Raw genomic sequence first — 15,426 nt, forward strand, 5'->3', positions numbered from 1 at the left:
AAAATTTATTTACATTAATATAGCGCTTAGGTAAAAAAATATTCTAAAGCGCTTGACAATGCTTATTTAAAAACTAAAAGTGTGTGTAAAAAGATATAAAAATTTTGTAAAATTATAGAATTATTAACTGTCAAGACAAATTGCATTCGTATCTCCAGAGGAAGTATGTTCCAAAGAAAAGGCCCTGAAGGCGCGATCACCAATTCAAATGTCTTATGATTGGTCCTCCGCACAACGAGAAGGCCCTGGTCACAGGAACTCAAACTATCAGTTACAGTGGAGGAGATCTTATACCTGCCAACTTTTTCTGACTCAAAGGCGTTAGATTTTTATCCTGGGAGTGCCAGGATTTTTGAAGACGGTACGACGATATCCGAAGACTTCCGAAGACTCCCGAAGATTTCTGAAGACGTTCCGAATAACTTAAGTTCCCAAGAAAATCGGAAAATCAGATATTCAGAGAAAGTATCGTCATTTACTCATTTTACATGGACTTTTCGTCTCTCGAATTGGCTTGAGTTTACATATTTTGGACTTGGTTAATTTGTTGAGCACTTTGTAGAGCTTGAAGCCGATTAGCTTCGCATGTCGCATGTCCTGGCTTGTGTCGATTAAAACTAGTACAGTAATAGTTTTCACTAGAGCTGTCCCCGCTTTCTTACATTTTGAAATTACTTATATGTATACACACGGGGAATCCTAGGGTGCCTCCTCGGGCTTTGGCCTCTGGGCCAAAACCCTGCGGGGGCAATAAACAACATTAAATTTTAAATTTAATGTTGTTTAAATTTAATGTTCAACCAAACTGATTGAATATCTATAGAACCCGGAATAATTATTGTAATCTTGGCTTCCTGCAGCGTGGCCATGGCAACCGTAAACGCAAGTTTAACAGTTCGCGTATTTATAAGCAGAGAAATTTGCTGCTGGTCCGTTCGAGTGCATTCTATTCGACACAGCTGGCCCCAGTTGTTCAAAGAGCGGATAATTTTATCCACTGGATAGGTCGCTATCCGGCAGAAGAAATGTGTGCAAGAGTTTCCCGATAGCCCTATAATTTGTGGATAGAGTAGAAGCATATGTCAAATTTAAGTATGGTATCATGTGGAAAACTTGCCTAAAGCGTTAGTTGCAGTACATTTGCTCTACTGGATAGTGACTTATCCAGTGGATAAAGTTATCCGCTCTTTGAACAACTGGGGCCTGATGTGTATGTAGGAGATCCAGAAGCAATGCTTAACTGGAGTCGCTGTTTTATGTCCGCTTTTTTGGGCACAGAAATGCCCTACCATTAGCTATTTTAAATATAAAGCCCTTTGCCGAAGTGTCAGCCCTGCAATCAGTTTGGTTTATTTACACGTAAAGTGACGTCTGACACGTGCATTTCTACAAGAGATCTGACAACGGAACGTATTCAGAACGGTTTATTTAATTTTGCGCCGTGTGGTCCCCTGCATCCAAAAGTCTCGTTCCACTAGCTATTTCTTTTGTTTACGTCGAAACAATGCGTCCAAATTAATATTATTCCAATGCACAACTAATTACCAAGCAAAAAATTAGATAATCCCTTACACAGAATGTCTACATTGAACATGTTTAATTAGTGAAACTACAAATCGTTTACAGGAACAATGCTGGAAAGCGTTGGCTTTTTGTTCCCGCCATTTTCGCTTCTAATTGATCACAACAATAGCGGCTCCTTATTTGGAATGAGAACAATTCATTTGTTGTAACAATTTAACCAATCAAAAACTCAGAACACAAGCGTCCTTTCCCTTGCGCGTTCGATGGTGGTTGTGTATAGCTTTGGTTTGGCTTTTTGGTGTTTTTTGTGATGGAGGAAAACAAGTGATCGCTAAAAGAGCATTCGGCCTGGCAGGTGGACGTTCATCGCTCGAAATCGCTGCTGGAAAATCGAACTGATGACTTCGAGGACGACAAATCTGGGAGAGAGTTACCTGCAGAGTGGAGAACTTCTTACCGACGAAGATGATGACAGCGATAGTTTGTTAGCGGATGAGCTACGAGGGATGTATCGTAACAGGCTGAAGGACATGGAAGAGGTGGAAGAAAAAAGGGAAGAAGCTCATAGGGTAAGAAAACGTGCGATTTTGTCTGCTGCAACCACGTATGATGTAAACAAAACTGTTAATCTTAGCTTAAGTATTCGATCTAAAATTGAAAATTTGTATCGAACGCGGAATTGCTACACGATCGCCAGCTGAAAGGAAATACACGAAAGAAAACAAAAAAATCCATGATTTTTTTTATCATCGCTTCACAACACAGTATTTTTGTTTAGGAATAATGCTCCGATTTCGTGGTAAATTCATTTTCAATAGCTATTTTAAAGCGGAGCAACACGATTCAGACCAGCGGTTCGAAATATTAGCGGTTCTGCAACCGGCGATTTGGAACGCGCTCATTCAACCCAGGATTTCTTTCTCCATTTATTAGGCGTTTTCTGACTTCCTCGGAATGTTTTGAGTTTTAGACAAAAGGGAATCTCTTTAGTTAGTAGCTGCGTGGAACTGTATGGTGTTAGGAAGCAGTTTTGTTTACATTTTTACGTTTTGGTCACCGAGGCATGTAATTGAATAATCACAGAGAGACGCTTGAAATTGATGGCTTTCGACGTAAGTTTGGCTATTTTGTTCTTTGTTATTTTACTGCGCAGTTAACATATCCAAATCTTCTTATCTTGGGCTTAAATCCATTCTGCACTCACTTCCCGTTGATCCTTTAATTTTATGCAACTGCCACTGTGGACAATTGTTTTCTGAGAAGGATTGTCTGAATAATCCTGTATTAAAAGAAGGCATAAGTTGCATGCTTTTAAAAAGGTAATAAATACACGTGAAACTGTAGTAGTTTAGAACGGTTTAAAACAACAGATAAGTTCGTAAATCAGCAGATGCTTGTAATCATATACATTAGATTTCTTCAAAATGACTCCATCAATATTATTTTGGCTGTTGGCTTTCAGTCAATGGAGTGTTGTGTCTTTTGATAATTAAATTTCCCATGCCTCCTAGATATGGGTCATCCGAAGATGACTTCAAAGCATGTATGCATGTTAATTTTAGTCTGCGTATTTTATATGTAGAAATAAATATGGCAGGGCAAAAGACACTTGGAAAGTTGCTGTTTGTGTTAAATTAATACTTTTGACTGGGTTGTCCTCTGAAATAACTTGCGGAGAATGAAATTAGCTTGTTCTTCTGTATTGGCCCCTTGCTGTTGACCTTTCATACAAGTTGGCCCCCATTTTTTAATTAGGGAATCATGGTGTAATTTACACTGTTTGTTTGAGTAATCTGCCTTCAGACCTCCATATGAATCAATTTCTGAAACATTCAAATTTGAAGACACCAGTGGCTAAAGATTTTGCACATAAAACTTGAAGCCTCTAGAACCCACAAGAGTCACATGAATCAATTTTGAACAAGTTTTTCCATGTATTTGTCTCCTGGGGTGCTTACCATTTACATGGAAAACCCGGAAATTCCAGTTGGAAAATCAGATGGTACGTACAGCTGTATCATTCCATAATATGGAGTTCTTCTAAAATTATGGGCTTCTGGTCAAAGTGATGCATTTTTATTACTCCTTTTGGGATTTACAGCTGATGTTCATACATTTTGCATGTTATCCATCTTCTGTTAAGACAAGCTAAATCATTTTGTATTTATGCCGAGAATTTCCATCCGGGTGGCTTGCATAAATGGTAAGCACCCCAAATTTTTCCTTGGACTTAACAGACAATTTTATGGAAACTTAAAAATGTGAATTCCCACTTTACACCAAACCTGCACTTCTCAAATTTGATTGGCTAAATCTTTTGTTGAATACTTTTAGTTCCCTAAGGTTGAATGTTGCTGAAATCAATTTCTACACAGAATTATTGTGATCAGTTTCCCATATAAACACCACATTTTGGCACACATTTGCCCTAATTCAAAGTTGGTGGGAAATTTGCTTGAGAGGACTAAATTATAGCTGTGTAAGGGGTAGCGTTTGGGGCCAACTGTCTGTCAGTCGGTCTTTTTGTTTCTTTACAGGTGATGTATTGTTTTTAATTTTTTTCAGTTCTAGACATTCTTTGAACTGTTAAAATCATTTTCTTCTTCATTTATTGCCATACGATGTTAAATCACATAAAATAAAATTAATTTACCTTCAACATTAATTCAGAATGGATCTATAAATGGAGAGAATAGTATTTTTTGCTGCAAATTTAGTTAAATAATAATAATTATTAATGTGCAGTTACAGAAAAAATCCATTCCCACCCCATGAAAGGTCATTGGAAATTCCTAAGGGGAAGGGGGTCTTAAAAGTCAAAATTTTAGAAGCAGACAACAAAAACCTTCCTTGGGTGAGTATGGATACTTTCTAGAACGGCACGATTTATTTTTCTTGTTTCTGTTCTCAGCACCAGCTTCAGTCGCTGCAGTCCTATGTAAACGAGTTGAGTGATCAAAATGAGATTCTGGTCAAGACTGTTGAGGAGCTGGAGCGAGAGGCCAATGACAGAGTGGCTCTGGTTGAAGGCAAACTCCAAAGAACTACACAGTTACTCAGGGTACTAAATATAGTTATTTTTAGTGTTAGATATTTCCCCAGCTGTAAATAATTGTTGTTGTCAAGGCTGTTGCCTAAGAAAAAATTCAATGAGCTCACAAGGCCAAAAGTCAAAGAAGGTAGCAGCCCAACATGTGAAGTGTTAGGTACTACTTCAAAAAATTTTGCTGCCCAGAGCATTTTCTACTGGAGCTACTGGGCTTCTAATAGGCAGCAGCCTTGGTTATGGACGAGCTGGTCAGCTGTCTTTGTGCTCCCCTGGAACTTACATGTAGTGTGAAGTGCACCAAGATGTCCCATCTTTTATTCTGCTTCCTGATAAGGACTCTGTGGTCTCTTGGATTACATCAACAAAATATGAATAGCATAATGATATTATATCTTTCTATTATGTGTATGACTAATTATTTATTACTTCTCTCGCACTAAGTAGTTCTTGTATCAAGAAAATCATTTAATATTTAAAGCTAGTCTAGATGTTTACCAGATTAAGCATTCATTTTGTTGTTGTTTCCCAGCTGCCATCTTTTTGTTCAAGTTTGACAAATGTCTTTTCTTGACCAGGAACATTCAACGAGAGCATCTGAGCTGGACATACAAGTTGAAAAGCTAAACAAGGAGAAGAAAGATTATATAGCAGAAATCAAGGTGAGAGATCCTTGCCTGCACTAGCAATGGCTGCACTAGAAATATTTTATTTCTTTTCTTCACTCTGCCATACCACTTAATTTTTCCTTGAATCAATAGGCTTTAAAAGAAGAATTGAACATAACAACCCAACAGCTGGCTCATCTGGAGACTCGTCAGGACGATTTGGATTTCGACATTGATAATCTGGTAAACCTGATTGGTACTGCAAGGGCAACAGGAAAATGGGAGGTGAGATATGACATTTATTTGACCTTTGGAAGGATCAGTTACTGACCAGTGAGAATTTCCAGTGGAAAAGTATGGAAAAGGGGCATGTGAACTGCAAGAGAAAGGAGGTGAAACCACGATAAAACAGCTTGTGTGAGAGGGCTCGTAAGGCCAAGTAACACGGACAAATTTTCTTGTAACTTGTCGTGCAACAATGTTGCATTGCAAGTTGCAATTGTTTGTTGCCCATATTACCACCTCTGCTCGCAACAAATTTTCATGTTGCAAAAGGTAGGAACGGTGTCTACTTTCTGCAACATGAAAATTTGTTGCGCACAGAGGTGGTAATACGGGCAACAAACAATCGCAACTTGCAATGCAACATTGTTGCATGACAAGTTGCAGTAAATGTTGCCCGTATTCCTTGGCCTAAGAGGAGATCAGAAACAAGAAAAAATTGACAATATGGTACATATAATATTTTCTTACAGAAAAGATGGTGTAGTAGTGGGATCTGTGAAGGAAGAAATGTGGACTGGGAGTAAATGGTATTTATGATAGTAAGGAAGTTCACAGCTCCCTCCCCCTGGCCCAGCACTTTCAAGCAGACACAATTACATGCAAATAGTAACCATTTGAAATTAGGCTTGGCCTCTGCTATCTCAAATGCTACCTTTGTTGAATCCCTCCTGCACTCAGTCAAAACAGAACCCATTTCCCATGGATGATTGATAGGCTGAACAATATTATGTTTACAGTTGAGTGTTGGCCATCTAAATTTCATTCTCTCTTGTTCCGTTTCAGGTAGTTAGAGTCTACATTGTTATTTAGTAACTAACAGCTGATTTCTGATTTTAATACAGTTGGCTGGTTTGGACTTGAGGACTGTATCACTTGATGCCATCTTAGGAGCACATGCTGCAGCTTCAAAGGAGTTGTGAGTGTTCTCTTCTCCATACAAATGACGGCAAACTACTTTGAGAAACTGAAAACAAGGAACTTCAAATGTCCTGGGTGTTACCTAGAAAAGGAGGTTGAATCAGCTATCATATGTTACGAAGCTACTAAGTACATGTAGGCTTTTTCAGTCCCCATTTCTTTTGTTAATTCTTCCATCCTGCTGTCCTGCACCAATTAGAATCATCTCTCTGATGCCACTGTGGTGTGGTGTGAGCTAACTGGAATATTTGTGGTTTCTGGTCTCACCTCACCACACATTTAACATTTGATTCCCTCTCAGAGGGGATGCTCCATTTAACTGCCGTGCTAGTATTTTTGTCCCATGCCTTACCCTTGTAGTATACTCCACATCCGTGTGACAGATCCAGACGTTTGTGCAAGGACTGATGTGGGGGTGGGTGCACAGCAGGTTACAAAAGGGGATTTCACATTGAAAATGCTTTAGGAATGAAAATGCTATGACCCTCCAGGCCTTCTTGTCTCAGTGAACAAAGGGGTGTATGTGTGTGTTGCAGAGTCCCTCCTCTTAGATCTGCCATTAAAAAAAAATTAATTAATAAAAGATGTACTATTCCACCATGCCACCTTCACTCTACATACCAGTAAGTTGGTTGTACGTTGAGAAGAAGTTGCCTTTCAACAGAGGAAGTACTCATTACTCACACATTGTTTTTTATAGACGAGAGGGAGAGAAGAGACTCACTGACCACATTGGAGAGCTAAAGAAGCAACTCGCTGCCAGAGATCAAATGATCCAAAGGTTGCAAAAAGATCTCAAAGGGAAGGAGCAGGTAAACTTTCCCTCTGCCATCCTACAATATGTACTCTGTGCATTCACTAGCTGGCTGACATGTTTCCTCTGTTGCTTGACAGAGGGACACCTTGTGATATAATATGCCTCCCTCCACATGTGCAGTGCAAATCAATAATCATCATATATTTATTTGAGTGACAATGACAGAGTTGCTTATTGATTGAGCAGGTTTTATCCCAGTGTAAGAACCTGTTAAACAACATTGAAGTGACACTAAAACATAATGGAATAAGGTTGACTTAGATTAGGAAAGACTAGTCGAGATTGAGAGGGATTGTTTATGGCAAATGTCACAACTTTTGCACAATTTTGCGGTAATTAATGTGTATGGGTCCATAAAATGGTTTCATGACATTACAGATGGATCTTAGCTGTCGGTGGCCTTTGATTAATTTTCAGTATCAAATACCCTTGTCGTTGTATCAAGAGAAAATAAGGGGACAGAGAGGGAAACTAGGGGCGTTGGCTGGAATATGTGAATTCCACTTAATTTCTTTTTAGACATTATCCAAACAGGAGTCAGTTTCTCGAGACGTCCGCAAACTGTCAGTGTGACGTCACAGGAAGTCATCGGAGTGTGCCAACGTCGCATGCGCATTGTGTAGTGGCGGTTGTTGGATATTCAGTATGGCTTCCTAAGTGGCATTTACAGGCATCCAGATACGTTTGCGGACGTCTTGGGCAACAGACTAATACCCTTTCACAACGTCTAAAAATAACAAGTGCAATTCACGTATGCCAAGAGCTATACTGGGGATCTCCCTCTCTGTCCCCTTAGTTTCTCTTTATTGTAGTCAATTGTTTGATGGAGCAGTAATGAATATGATTTGAAATTAGTGGGTAAAAGTTTTTCGAGGTAATCCCTTCATAATTGTTTATGCCAAGGAAGCATGAGGTATAAAACTCTTCTGCAAATGCCCTTTTATTTGCAAAATGTTCAGAGCAAAATTAAACAAAAATTCCAACAAATCACCATGTGCACTTACAATACATGCTTACTTTATCGACAGAGAACTCACGAAATTTAGACTCCTCTTTGAATTACTTGTTGCGAACTACACCCGAATGTTACTGCATTTGTTACACGTCTTACTTTCTTGTATATGAAATTGGAAAGATTTGTGACTACAAAGAGTGTGTCAAGTAGTGTAAACTTCAAACTTCCTCGTGTGAAAATTAACTGTCACTAGGGTAGTGACAAGAAAAGGACCTCGGAGCTGATAAATCCCACGTTGAGCTGTGGCCTGTGTAACAGGTGTTGAGTAACTTTCTTGGCGCGATTTCGCTGGGATGGCTTGCGTGAGCCTCTCGAGAACAGCTCTCGCATGATCTTCGTCAGAAGTCGCGCCCAAACATTGCTCATCTGCCTGTTGTGAACGCTTTTTTTAGCTCAGTCTGTTGTTGGTCAACTAAGCAACAGAAAATAATCTACGTTCCTGACGTTTCCTTTTCTTAGACCAACCATCAACTTGTGGACACGAACGCCCATGGTAACGAGAAAATCGGATCGTTCGCCGGCGACTCCAAGTCTTTTGACACGCACACTGAGGAATGTTCAGGCAGTATAACCCAGAAAGACGTTCTAATCAGGAAGCTGAAGAGCGATTTGGAGCACGCGCGAAAGCAACAACAGGAAACAGCTCGTGAGTTACGCGAGTGCGAATTGTCCATAGCGCGACTCCAGGGGCAAATAGGGAAACTACAGGATGAACAGACGCTCAAACGATCAGATGTGGCTGCTAAAGATCATACGTTGAAGGCCATGGAGAAACAACACATGGACAGCAAAGTTAAGGTTTGTTAACTGCGAGGTGTTTCGGTTATTTTAGCTCATATTTCGTCCAGGTTCAGGAGTTAGGGTAAGACTGTACTTCCACTTTTCCTCCATACTGTGAGTACAGGACAACAGGTGAAGCATGAAGCGAGAGTCTGAAACAATTCAGTTGTTCGTTTTAGTTTTCATACGAGCTAAAATTGCGAGTCAAAACTGACAGCGAGAAGCTTTTGTATCGTGAATAGTTACTTGATCAAGAAGAAAGCTGGACTGTTAACAGTCTCCCCTAGTTTATGTAGCACGCGTTGGATCGAGTGAAGCCGCGAGCAGGCCGCGATAAATGCGTCCTCGTTTTTACTAGCTTACATGATAGGTGCTAGAAAGGGGAGGGGGGGTGGGGTGGGTGGGGAGGAAAGAGGGGAAGGAGACGGTTGGCAGTCTAACAGCAGAGTACACCCATGTGGGAATTGCCGTTCACAATGCAAGTCGACAGGGAGTGATATCGCGCCCATGGGGGCCCGTTGCTTCTTTCTTCATCATTTTAAGGGAAACTGTCATTCACAACAATCGTACCTAACTTTGTACTGGTCATTTTCTCTAGGTTGCTAGACTCCAAGAAGAAAATCGCGAACTTAAGGGCAAAGTTAAGTCGTTAGCAGACTCTAATGGAGGCATCCCGTTGGACCTGTCGCGTGAGTTTGAGCAGAGAGTGAAGCGGTTAGAAGCTGAACTGGAAGTGTGTGAGGACCAGCGACGGAAAGCAGCACAGGAAGTGGTTAAACTGCAGAGTCAACTGAGTGAGAGCCAGCATGCATCCAGGGGACACAAGGAAGTACTGGTTAACGAGGTTTGTGCGTGCATTTTGAACCACTCCGTGTGTTAGGGGTGTAATTTGTACATGACTTAGGCAGCACTGCACAGCGGACTGAACGCCACTGGTATAACAGCCTCGTAAAGTTTACACTCTCGGACTGCAACCAAATTCTCATGCACTCACTGATTTTGGCTCTCGAGGGCTTTCGTCAACATCCTCATTCTCGTAGAGTTTAAAACTGTTGGAATTCTCATCAGTTTTAATTAGTGGATTGAGAATGTCGGGTTTGTTTTACAATTCTCTCAAGTGGATTGTCCATAATATTTTTAAAACTAGTTGAAAAGATTTTTACAGCTATAGTCGCGTCGGAGAATATATTGAAATCAATTTTCCATTCTTTCTTCTTTTTCTTTTTTTTTCCTGAGAGGTTGAGAGGAAAACCAAAAAATATTAACTTAGACTACCAGCTGGCATTTCCTATTTTCTTTCAAGGATCGATAAGTATATTCTTTCAGTCAAATCGCGCCACAATAGCGGCCAAAGCGCGAGGCGCGAACGACGAATTTACAGAGACAGGGTGAGGGTTTGTGAAAGTTGCTTTCAGGGATGTTGAGGTGACAAGCTAACAGCGCGATTGAGCTTGTAATCACCAACCACCAACTGTAAGCAGGGGTAGCTTGTAGTCTAGCATCCTGCTTGTTTCTTTTATTTGCTCGTGTGGACTATCTAATGTGTACATCAAATACTGGCAGTTTACTAACCTTCAAACGGCCGAAATTTGTTCTTTATTTTAGTTAACTTCAAGAGATTCGGAGTTGGATACTGTAAAGGACAGATATAATGCTGCTCTTAAGGAGGTGAGGATGAATTTTACTTCAAACAAATCTCGGTAAATTGAATGTACTCCGTCACATTTTGATTTGCATCATTATTTTCATCTAAGTACCATTGGTGATCTGCTTTCAGTAATATGGGTCTTAGACTCTTTTGCATTTCATCCCTTGGCTTCTGTTTTTGTATGCCATAAATTTGTAATAAAAAATATAAAGGATTGACTGTGATATTCTCTGGGGTGGTCCTTGTCATGAGGTTTCCCGGTTTTAAGCGCCTAGGTGAGCATACGTTCACAGTTTAACACAATGCTGTTGCTATGGGGAAGTATTAATGACGTTAGGTTTTCGTTGCCAGACCACAGTCAGCTTGAAACAGGTTTCCTCTTGAATACTGATTGATGGCTTGCCGTGATATTTCTCACAAACTTTCGGCACGTAAACTCGTTAACTGGCGTGGACGTTTTGCACTTGACCGCTTTGTGCCCAAATCGGGATTGTATGATCCCAGCGGACTCTGCTGGTGGTATTGTTGACTGTAAGGTAAAGTTTTGGCGGCGATGCTGTAGCTTGCAAAACAGGCGTTATTTTTGTGTTCTTCAGGCGAAAGGAGGCAAGCACAGGCGAGCGCGGAGTGCGAGTCACGCGCGATGGGAGGGGTGCGAAAAAATATATAAAAAAAAATTCACGCCCCTCCCATCGCGCGTGATTCGCGTACCGCGCTCGCCTCGTGCTTGCCTCTGCTTGATTGAAGAACGCAAAAAAGTAGCGCCTGTTCTGCAGGCTAGCGAAGCCGTAAACACTAGCAGCCTTCGAAGCTCAACACCCTTCTTTGTAGGGGCGGGGGATGGAAGGAGAGGAAAAACAGCCTCCTTCTCAGTCCCTTTATCACGCAAGCTTTGCTTTTTCGCGAACAATACCTAGTGCAACCCATGCTAGCCGGTACTTTGCCCTCAGAGTATGGTATAGATGAGTGCATTAGTCGTTCTCATCTCTAGTTACACATTGATACCACTTCACAATCTCTGAAACTTTTCATTTCAGATTCAACAATACGAAAAGGAAATCCGTCAGCTTAGAACAGATAACGCAAACTGCGATTACGAGGTAACATTTTCTTTTATTTATCGTTTGCGCCATTGGGGCTGTTTCTCTTGCGTCATTAAATGAAGCGATTTCGTTTGTTTTTCTGAGAGTGCCAAATTTCTTCTTGGGAATTAACTGGAAAAGAAACAGTACCGGATATATGGCGGTGTTCTTAGTACCCCTTATTTGAATGGTCACACGTAAGGATTTCATCTGTAGACTCAAAATAGAAACACTTTGAACAGCATAATAAGGAGCAATATGTACTGATGTGAACGTACTGCTCAACGGCTTTCATCTGAATGCTCTTTTTTTTTTTTTAACGATTTACTAAATCCACGGATACCAACGTTACACTGAACCACCTTGTGCAGCATTATAAACAAAATGGACTGCTCTGATTTCAGTGAATGAATGGATTGTAGTGTCGGAGTATTTTGCTTAGAGAACGTAATAGTGATCTCTTGTCTAAAGCTATAACAAGTTAATTAAAGCTTACAGTGTAAACAAATAAGAATAGATATATAATTTTGTTAGTCACACTTCAGGATTTCCATCTCCAGACTACACGTAGATTTTGTATTTGCAGACTAGAAAATTAGAACCACCTTAATGTTATACATGAAAATAAACAGTGTACCACAGTACATTGCCAGCGTAATCAGGCAGGCATACTCACCAACACCAGAAGAAATTCGAAGCAGGGTACAAGACCGGAAGGGGCGGAGAAAGCTCGTGACCGACTGCAGGGCAGTTGGCTGATGATGATGATGATGATTATGATGATGATGATGTACTACAGTAAAGTACTGCCTAATAGCTTTTATCTGAAAGGTCACACTTTAGAACTTCATTTAAACATTCAAACGCTGGAGCCAACTTTCAGAAATCGAGGCAGATCTCCAAAAGGGAAATTTAAAAAAAAAGAAACCAGCCCACAGCGTACTCTAGCCTAGCCTGCGTAGCAAGTTTTTTCCGTTTGTTCGGTTCGCGTTTTTCGCTCTTTGACCGCGCAGAAATTGGCCCCATTTTGCGCGCGTCCAAAAATACGGAAATCGGCGGAAACGCTTGCTTCTCAGGCTAGCTCTAGCCTGCCAGCCAACAATTTATGGTTTTGATTATCTGTCTTCCATTTAAGCTGGAGAAAAATAAATTTCATATCCAGCAACTGGAAGGAGACGTGATCAAGTGTCGCGAACAGATCGCTCGATCAGAAGAGGAAGGCAGAGCGGCACAAAGGGAATTGAAACGACTGCAAATGGACTCTGAGGATCAGAGAGATGCACTTGCTAACGAGGTACGAGAAAGTAAAGAAACAAAGAAAAAATGGAGCAAAATGGTTTATTCACAGTTTCACAAGAGTGGCTCTTGTGGAACTGTGAATCTCTGGATATTACAAGGCTACCCTAACGCACACTAAAACTATATGAAACTCAGTGAGACGAAAATGAAAAGCTAAAAATGATTTTCAATCATCAGCATGGATAACGCTGGATGGTTTAAGCTTTGCTAACTCTGAAGACGACAGAACTCACCCCCTTGTCCGCACTTTTGAGTTACTGTTTTCGATCGTTGCCATTCAAAAACGGTGATATTAAGAAACGTCTTTTCAAAGTAGCATTTTCGATAGTTTTCAGTGAAAATAGGAGTCATGATCAGTTATGGTTCCTAGCAAAATGATCGTTAACGCATACAAGTTCTTCCACTGTTGTTTCGCCATCGTTTTCGAAATTAAACTCTGTTTCTTTCCATCAGTTTGTCGCTTAGTTTTGGTGCTTCCATTTAAATTAAAGGTAAAATCTTCGCTTTTTTGTTCACACGTTGAGATAAATCTCCTTATAAAATAAAAAAGAATCTCTCCTTCGAGCAACGTTTTTGCAAATCTCCTTTTTTGAAGCGTTTTGAAATAATAAAAAAACAAGGTCGCAAGCGGATGCAGTCGGGGACTCAGAGAAGACGGAACAGTTAGCAACATTTGAATTTAAAACAAATTAGAAGCGGAGTTCTGGAAGTTGCGACTGTCGGTATCAAGTGGGATAACGTCAGTTTACTTTAAGTTGTGCAAGGCACAGGCCCAGTCGCTACTGTAATGCTACTTCAACAGTGGAAATGTTATGTTCAAGAGAAAAAAAAACAAGATTCATGTCAGTAAGACAACTTACAGCGTTCAAACGGTTTGATAAGAGTATGTTACGCAAGCTTTGTCTGTTTTTTAGGTTGCAGAGCGGCATGATGTTATTTTGAAGTTAAAAGCGGAGGTATCTTCTTTGGATGATAAACACAGGGAAGCTGTTGCCCAGGTAGTGGACGTAGTATAAACTGCTCTTAATTTGTTGGTAGTGTGATTAACACATGCACGGAAATTACGGGAGAAAAAGCCTTTGATCTCTATTACTGATAAAATTTCATCGAGTTAAAATGGTGTTTTCACTCGACAAATCATTTTCCCGCTTCCTTCTCCTCCCCCCTCCCATTCCGAATATTTGTCTTCTTTTTTTCTCCGACTTGCCAAAGCTTAGTGCTCCACAAACGTCGCTGCGGTGGATCAGTTATGTTCATGGCGCAGACACTCCCCGTTCAATTTATTATAAACAAAAGTTGTCTTTCGCGTTGTTGAACGCAGTGTAAAACCTCTTCACATGTTCTATAACACTTGACCATACATTATCATCTCAAACAATAGGTCCATTGTTTTCATAGCGTTTCCTTTCGAAATTTCATTGTTTTAAATTTGAAATGGTCGAGAGAACATCTGTGTGGTTTGCATAATTTTCTGCTTTTATGCGCAAAGTTAGCGTCCCTTGATACGCGGCTGCGCGGGTATCATTCGGCCGAAGGATTACAGGATTTCGATTCCCTTGGCTCAACGAGTCAGCTAGACCTTGTAGAGTGGCTTAAACCGATTTAAGGTTTGCTTTTGTGAAGTGTCAAACGAAGAGAAAAGAGAGGTATTGTCTTGTTTAATGTGTTAGACGCATGTTCACTGTGCCAATTTCAATTGTGACCACGACTTCAAGAAGTCCAATTCGAACTGTAAACAAACTTTACGTTTGGAAACTTCCTCGATCAAAACCTGCTCAATCTTGGCCTTAATTTATCATGAATTGGTTTGCTCCTCGATCGTGGCTCCGTAATGTATTTATTCCAACATTCTTTAAATCCAAAAGAGTAAATTGCACATTTGCAGGAAGGGATTATGAAAGGAGATGTTGTTTGAACTGCTACTTTGTAGTCAGTTTTGTGGTGTTCCATTTCTCTGTTACAACTGTCATATTTTTTCCCTCTCTGTGTATTAACGGTAATGCACGAGGAATATATTTGTTGGGCATCGTGGCAAATGTCTCTATTATCCTTCACAGCTTTCCCATCGGAATAATGTGATTCAGAAGATACGAAATCAAAACAAGGAGATGACGGACACGGTAGGGCTTGATAGCGTGTCTTTTTCTCATTCTAGATTAAACTTGGAGCCGAACCTTAATTCTTGTGTGCAGACAGTTCGGTTGATTGTTCTTGTTTATTTATAATTGTTTTGATTTTGGCATGTTTAGTTTTACAACGTGTTATATATTTTAGCTGCAAACACGATTAACGCCTTCTCATTCTTGTTTGGTTTCATTGTAAATTATTAGTTTCAATTTTTTTCTACTTCGCCTCGAGTAGGCGAATTTGTCTGATGTCTGATTGAAACATGGAAATCCAAGAA

General features: G+C 40.3%; 1 protein-coding gene across 2 annotated transcripts in view; it reads left to right on the forward strand.

Annotated features, from left to right (window-relative positions):
* Positions 1–1,725: 1,725 nt before the first annotated feature.
* LOC146473453 (uncharacterized) overlaps positions 1,726–15,426 on the forward strand; it is a 52,131-nt gene continuing 38,430 nt past the window's right edge. For both annotated transcript variants that reach the window (XM_085118118.1, XM_085118119.1), the window contains exons 1-13: positions 1,726–2,093; positions 4,436–4,585; positions 5,149–5,232; positions 5,332–5,463; positions 6,306–6,379; positions 7,082–7,193; positions 8,673–9,011; positions 9,592–9,837; positions 10,599–10,661; positions 11,679–11,741; positions 12,859–13,017; positions 13,937–14,020; positions 15,080–15,142. In XM_085118118.1, coding sequence (XP_084974244.1) covers positions 1,923–2,093; positions 4,436–4,585; positions 5,149–5,232; positions 5,332–5,463; positions 6,306–6,379; positions 7,082–7,193; positions 8,673–9,011; positions 9,592–9,837; positions 10,599–10,661; positions 11,679–11,741; positions 12,859–13,017; positions 13,937–14,020; positions 15,080–15,142 — 1,740 coding nt within the window. In that variant the 5' untranslated portion in view covers positions 1,726–1,922. The remainder of the gene's footprint in view (positions 2,094–4,435; positions 4,586–5,148; positions 5,233–5,331; positions 5,464–6,305; positions 6,380–7,081; positions 7,194–8,672; positions 9,012–9,591; positions 9,838–10,598; positions 10,662–11,678; positions 11,742–12,858; positions 13,018–13,936; positions 14,021–15,079; positions 15,143–15,426) is intronic.

This window comes from Pavona decussata, unplaced genomic scaffold, assembly GCF_977016875.1.
Source record: "Pavona decussata unplaced genomic scaffold, jaPavDecu1.1 SCAFFOLD_93, whole genome shotgun sequence".
NCBI lineage: Eukaryota > Metazoa > Cnidaria > Anthozoa > Scleractinia > Agariciidae > Pavona > Pavona decussata.